The 6,814-nt window shown below is 38.3% G+C and overlaps 1 protein-coding gene across 1 annotated transcript; it reads right to left on the bottom strand.

Annotated features, from left to right (window-relative positions):
- On the bottom strand, positions 1-5,910 carry LOC105043024 (pheophorbide a oxygenase, chloroplastic). The gene is made up of 7 exons (XM_073256171.1): positions 5,314-5,910; positions 4,954-5,189; positions 4,735-4,861; positions 3,254-3,390; positions 2,455-2,614; positions 946-1,224; positions 1-405 (listed from the first exon to the last, which is right to left on the bottom strand). The coding sequence occupies exons 1-7, from the start codon at positions 5,773-5,775 to the stop codon at positions 151-153; spliced, it is 1,656 nt and encodes a 551-aa protein (XP_073112272.1). The 5' UTR covers positions 5,776-5,910; the 3' UTR covers positions 1-150.
- Between the last annotated feature and the right edge of the window lie 904 nt (positions 5,911-6,814).

The raw sequence follows: 6,814 nt of genomic DNA, 5'->3' as shown, positions 1-6,814 counted from the left end.
TTTAGAGAACAAAATCCTATATTTCAATTCAAATTGTTTGTGTGCAACTTACATTAGATGTGATACATATACATTATGACAACTTACTATCTTCTCAAGGAAAAACAAAAAGAAAAATTAGTATACAAGACCATCTCTATCAGTAGCTGGTCAATCAATCTCAGCATGCACATAGTCCACAAAGACAAAGTTCTTCTGAAGCTCATGCAATGCATACGCCAAAGCAGCACTCACCATAGCAGCCCCTGCCAGCAAAAGCCGAAGCTGGATGTCCGAAGGAATTCCAACACTTGCACAAAAAACCACAGTTGCACCAATCAATAACTTCTGGAATTTCTGGAAAGCCTGGTGAGCTCCATTGCATGAGGAGCATTTGAGGGTGTGCTGCTCATATCTGTCCAACATCTGCCAAGTAATATTTCAGCTTTGTTTAGCAACACAAGAATGCAATTTTTCAAAACAATGACATCAAAAAGGAAGGAGGTTGGAAAGTCTTTATGCTGACGATGTGCTTTTCCACATTCCCAGTCAAATGGTTTGCTCATAAAAACTGAGTACATTATGATGCCTGGATCATTCCACCTCAACAATAAACAGGTTACGAACCACGCATGAGGACACAGGAGTTTGGATCAATCTGGAAGAATAGATGAATTGCAGACTGCTACCGTTTTGTAGACCCAAACCATCATGGTGATTGGTATAGACTACCAGCACTAGTCTTATGTGGAACCTAATGCCCCATCAGGAAAAAACGAGAGAGAGAGAGAGAGAGAGAGAGAGAGAGAGAGAGAGAGAGGTCTCTAGCAAATTTCCAATCATCATGTAGTTTATAGCGGAAAGCAAAAAATACCATTATTTTCCATATCGTACCATGAAATATCTTTAAAGAATTGAATAAAGGTTTTCTGAAAATGCTTTCGGAAAGTTAGGTCAAGTTCACACCTGCCGTTTTGAGAGAAATGTGGAAGGCAAGGATTGTTGGTCAGCATAGCCAAACCAGTCAGGCTGGCTGTTCCCGTATCTTCTCAACCAATTCCGGAATGCTAAAACCAAGCGGTCTGCCTGAGTGGGTGTAAACGTGATTTTTGTATATTGCTGATTGACATCAGCTGAAGCCTCCTTTGACTTAGAAAGGAATATCTTCTCTTGACCCTGAAGCACAATCATGTCACCATCATAGACCTTATTCGAAGTCCAGTGCCCGTACCAGCGAGGGACCAGCTGCATCATCAAACAGAGTATGAGGAACATAATCATTGTTGGTAATAGATCGCAGCTAATCAAACGATCGGAATCCAACTAGCAACACAAATCATTTGGTATAGATCCCACAATTGTAACATATCTCGGTGCACATTACAGGATGCAGTAGTTCTCATAATGCAACTAGGAGTAAAATCCATGTACAGAATTATCTAACAGAAACAGAAGAATCTCAACTGCTATTATGGATTTACAAATCATACTATGTTAAGAGTACTTATAATCACTAACATGATCAAACAGGACCATATACTTCATTGCATTCCATGACTACGGATACATTGTACGCACAAAAAAGTCTATGCCCCAAAGGTTCTCAAAAAATGCAGCAAGTGGGAGTGACCATGCATGTTTGGTTGGTTGCCCAGATTAACTGATGCAGGAATTAGTACAATACTCCAGCTGCCATCTGTATAGGTTTGATTCATTGCTGATGGATTTGGTTACTTGTGAGCCATTTTTGTTAATGCACATGCTTCTGCTGCAACAGAAAATATGACGACACTAGAGTGGAGGAAATGATGCTTCAGATTCCAGAAAAGATGGGACAGAATAAGAGCATTAGTGGGCAGTCCTGGTTCTACAATCTGTAAATTTCTGACTTGGATAAGAATTGAGGGCCACCAAATGACTATCATGTTCGGAATAGAGGCCTCAAGCACACCCATTGACCCCCTCAGATGAACCGTCGGGGTTATATCAAGTTACAAGAACTGACAAATCCTGGAAAAATTGAATGCATTCATCTAACACAAGTTACGATGAATACTCATGATGTGAACATACAATTTCTTCATTCTATGTGGATTTCAACATAGTAACTTAATACAGAGTTGTTGGCTTTTTTTTGTGTCATAAAACAGGTTGGTGACATCATTTAAGGAAAAGCCAACACTAGGGCCATTTGCTTGCAACAATACACGCTACAAATAGCTAGTCGGTAATACATTAAACCTTGATCTCAGACAATGATGGCTAAACTACAAACAATTTAGTGACACAAAATTATGAACAAGCACACATTAGATCAAGCCTCAACATGCAAACCATATAAGATTGCATATTAATCAAATGGAGCAAACTGCAGCAGCTACATTAGTTAGGAATAAGAAAAAATATAATTGTATCACCACTTCAGTATAAGTTCCCACTATATTGGCACATATTGAGCGGACAACAAAACTATACCTGCCACCATGCAGGCCCAGGCATTGTGAACTGAAAAAAGTTTCGAGCACTACAAACAATGGAACGAGTCTTTCCTGGGGCCATAGGTATATTAAAGGAACAGATCCATATTACCCATTTCTGATCTCCAAAAAAGGGCAGTTTTGTGTCAATTTCTATCCTGGAAAAACAGATGCACAAAAACAAATCAAAAGATTATTCAGAACTCAAAACAAAATAGAATTGCACATTAATGTTAAAGAGATGCGATGACACAAATTACAGAAGTAAAACGGATAAACACCCTTGTAATGCGAATTTAATGACTTTGTAAATGCAACTTAATGAACAAGTAATATCTTCCAAATATTCATATTAACATGACCGCCAGCCTAGGAAGGCACCACAAAACATAATCATATACAATATAAAGTCACATATCATCGCTAACCATGGGAAAGAAAAGAAGATTTTCTAAGCTTACTGCTATAATAATCACAAACATCGGTTCAACACAGGATGAAAAATAAATGAGTATACTGAACTTAGCATAGAGTCAAAGAAGAGTAACATTTATTATGATGAGCAGTATGACAATTCATAACTTAATTTTGAAAGTGTATCAACTGTCACATGCAGTATCAGTTACCATCTAGCCCTGATTTTAAATTAGTATCAAAGAATCCTTTCCTTAATTTATTGTAGACCTAAAAGTCATATCCAAGAATCCAACCTGAAGATACATGGGTTTAAACCAAAGGAGTTGATAAGCAAATCATATCCTTCTCAGTCCATAAAATGTAAAGAACTTAGAACTTACTTATTCATGTAATAACAAGGGGCAACAAACTTAGCACTGATACGAGGATTCCCAGAATCTGACCCAGCAAACCCCCAAACACCACTAGATTCCATCTTAAATGGCAAAGGTTTGGCTCTATCCCTTCTTCCAGTTACCTGTTAGGCGGAAACGTGGTTAGAATTCTTAATATTTAATTTCTCACAATTCCAAATTCATAGCAATAAGACTTTCACAAATGAAATGAAGCATGAAAAAAAACTGAAGAACCAAAAACAGTCTATCACTTAGATCCTTTAAGCAACCAGCACTAATGACAAATCAGAGTGTCAATCCCCTAACAATGATATGTCATCAATGAGAAATACTAAAACATCAATATTTCAGCATATTAAAACACTAAGGCATGTTCCGGCAAGAGTTGAGAGAAATAAAATGTTCTCTGGATGTAAAATAAAATTATAATTTTCTAATTTAAGTCTAAAATCTTTGGTAAGAGATAATAGAAAAAATTTTTGAGAGGGCTGGTTGCTACTGATTTTGGCATCTATAGGGAGTACAAGTGTGCTTTTTAGGTAAAAGAAAATGACAAAGTTTGAATTTAGTTGGTTGATGGATGTAATATGATCAAGTAAAGGTAACCTGCCTATTCTCCTATTGTGTACTATCAAATGCAGAAGTCTGGACCAACTTTGGAATTTGGAATAGTGAGTAAACTCTGTATCTCCAGACCGAGGTCCACTGATCAAGGCATCAAAATTTGTCCAAAAGAGTGTTAAGTCTTAACCAATTCTCCTCTTGTATGCTATCAAATAAAGATGTCTCAACCAACTTTGGAGTTTGGAATAGTAAGCAGATTCTGCATTTACAGACACAGGTCCGCTATCAAGAAATCAAACTTTGTTCAAAAGCCTGTTATGTCTTAACCATGATCCTCGAGGCTTCATAACTCCAGCAAAATCTTATGGAACTCATGCACCACATTGTTCTTAAGAGAGGAATGTGATTCCTGTTTCAGAGCTTGTTCCTGGAACCAGAAGTAGTAGGAGTGTGGAGGTGAAAAGGCTCATTTTAGGTCTTGCTGCTTTGTCTAATCCTAGAAGCCAAGGAAACAGAAACCTGTGCACCATCGAAGCATCTATCAAAGAGTGTGCAAATGATCACAATTAGGAGTAATTTCCCCAAAAGTGATTTGTGAAAGATGGCCAGGTGTCCTACTGGAATTATAATTCTGTTCACTGCATACTTTAATGTAGCAGTCCCAGTTCTTGACACACCCAAATGACCGTTACTGACAAACTGATTTTCCAAACTCAAAGTAAGTTAAGTCATTGTAATTGATGTGTGTCTATGCATTGTTCTTTCTCAGAAGAGTGTTACTATGTGTTGTGAACAAAGAATACAGCATGAAAAGTTATAAGATAAATTTTTAGTGCCTAATCAGAATAGACTCAATGAGTAGGAGTTCTAGTACTTTCAATCTACAATCATCAAACATATACCTTATGATGTGCAAAATCAATATGAGATGGATCAGAGACATTCTCCATCAGAGTATCATAGCCATAGAATAGGTCTCGTTGGATCGTCACCGTTGAAAAACTGGGATCATTGAAATCTTCAGGCAACCTAACCAAAAAAACCAATCATTGATCTGAATCCAATCATGGAGATTTTTTTTTTTTAAAAAAAAAAATTCTTTTTGGTGCCAAGCTGAATACATGGGAGGTTTGGTAGCGGCAGCTTTCTCCCATCCATTCTCGTCTGGCCAGACAAAGAGCAAACCCTGGGAGACGAGGGTAGGGAGCTTGGCCACGCAAGCCCTGGGCGATAGGATGGCGCGAGCCTCGGGGCCTTCAGACGAGGCCTGCGGGATCCGGACGCAGGAACCAGTCCTATCGAAGGACCATCCATGGTACGAGCACTGCAAGCAACCATCTTCGTCGATTCTCCCCTCCTGTTCAGTTGCATAAAAAATCTCAAATTCATCTCATAGATCCCTCAAAAAAAAGAAAAGAAAACCCAACTTTCTTCAACAGAGAAGACGAAATCGAAGAAAAAGAGAGTGCGAAGGAGAGTACGGAGAGAGGGGCGAGGCGGTGGGGGCACCGGTCGTCGAAGGCGAGCCAGTCGCCGGAGCGGGGGTCCTTCCAGAGGACGAGATCGCGGTTGAGGAGCTGGAAGGGGGTGGGGAGGCTGGGGTCGAGGTCCTCGACGAGGGAGACGGGGTACCAGTGGTCTCTCCACGAGAAAGTTTCCTCCGGCGAAGAGGAGGACGAGGAGGAGGAGGTCTCCTCGGCTTCTAGGGCTTCCTCGTTAGACGTTGGGGTTGGGGCGGCGGGAGAAGAGGGCACCGCAACTTGGAGAGGAGGCAGCAGGCAGTGGCGCCGGCGCCGGCGCCGGCGGGGATTATATGAAGAAGAAGGAGAAGAAAGTGGGGGAGGAGAAGAAGAAGTGAGATGAGAAGGGGAGAAGGAAAAGGATTTGGCGAATAGAGTGGGAGAGTAAGAGGAGGAGAGGAATACAAGGGACGGTGCTGCCATTGAGGCGGGGCGGGAGGAGACCGTTAATCGTACAGGGGAAAAGGCATTTGTTTACTGGTTTAATAAATAATGCACCAAGGAAAGGAAAAGACGGGTTTTACTTTTTCCTTGTTTGGGTTTGGAAGCTTGGGAGTTGGAAGGGAAATCTGGAAGAAGAAGAAGAAGAAAAGCTGACACATGCTACTCAAATTTGTGGCGGAGGAAATATCACCGCCCAGCATGTTTGACGCTTGAATAATAATAATAATAATAATAATAATAATAATAATAATAATAATAATAATAATAATAATAATAATAATAATAATAATAATAATAATATATTCCAGCTTCTCATCTCTCCACGTTTGGTTCAACAGAAGTCTTTTACGATTATGCTTTGATCTCTAAATAGAAAAAATTAAAATAACTTAGCTTCCATGCTTAAGCTAATAAAGGTCGGCTATTATCTTTAGTGGAAGGTATAAAACCATTTTACTGGAAAGTAAATTTTTTCAATTTAAACATTTAACTTGCAACCCAAAATATCTTAAATGTTATTCTTAAAAATTAATTTTATCATCCAGCAAGCATAACTTATATATCAGTACTATAATTTAAGACCGCCTTTCGTACGCCACGAATAGCTGGTCCGGATCCGGATGCACTAAATTTAGTCACTTTTAACTTTATTTATTGTAGGTGGATTTCAACTTCATGGAACTAAAAATGCTTATTAATACAGTAGCAGTAGAATTAGTTAAAGCTGGCAAAGAATATAAATAAGGATCATAATATTTATCTTGGCTAAAAATATTGATTTTATGTATATCAAGTGCATATAAATGTATACATATATCAAGTTGAACATCGATATCACATGCAACTTAAATTATACTTTTTAAAAATTAAATTTTATGATATCTAATTAATCTAAGTCTTAATATCATATTATTTATAGCTTGATCTTCACTTTTCCAATTATTCTATATATATATTATTAATTTTTTATCAATTATTTTAATTTTAATAATAATTTTTATAATCATAAGTAAATAAT

Source organism: Elaeis guineensis, chromosome 4 (genome assembly GCF_000442705.2).
Source record: "Elaeis guineensis isolate ETL-2024a chromosome 4, EG11, whole genome shotgun sequence".
Classification (NCBI taxonomy): Eukaryota; Viridiplantae; Streptophyta; class Magnoliopsida; order Arecales; family Arecaceae; genus Elaeis; species Elaeis guineensis.
The sequence above is the reverse complement of the archived record's forward strand: the minus strand, read 5'-3'. Positions and strand labels throughout refer to the sequence as shown.

Coding starts and splice junctions, on each gene's coding strand:
- LOC105043024 (XM_073256171.1), bottom strand. CDS start 5,775: ATGGCAGCACCGTCCCTTGTATTCCTCTCCTCCTCTTACTCTCCCACT. Junction 1,225..2,454: donor CTGGGCCTGCATGGTGGCAG/GTATAGTTTTGT, acceptor TTGATGATGCAG/CTGGTCCCTCGCTGGTACGG. Junction 406..945: donor CATTTCTCTCAAAACGGCAG/GTGTGAACTTGA, acceptor ATTACTTGGCAG/ATGTTGGACAGATATGAGCA.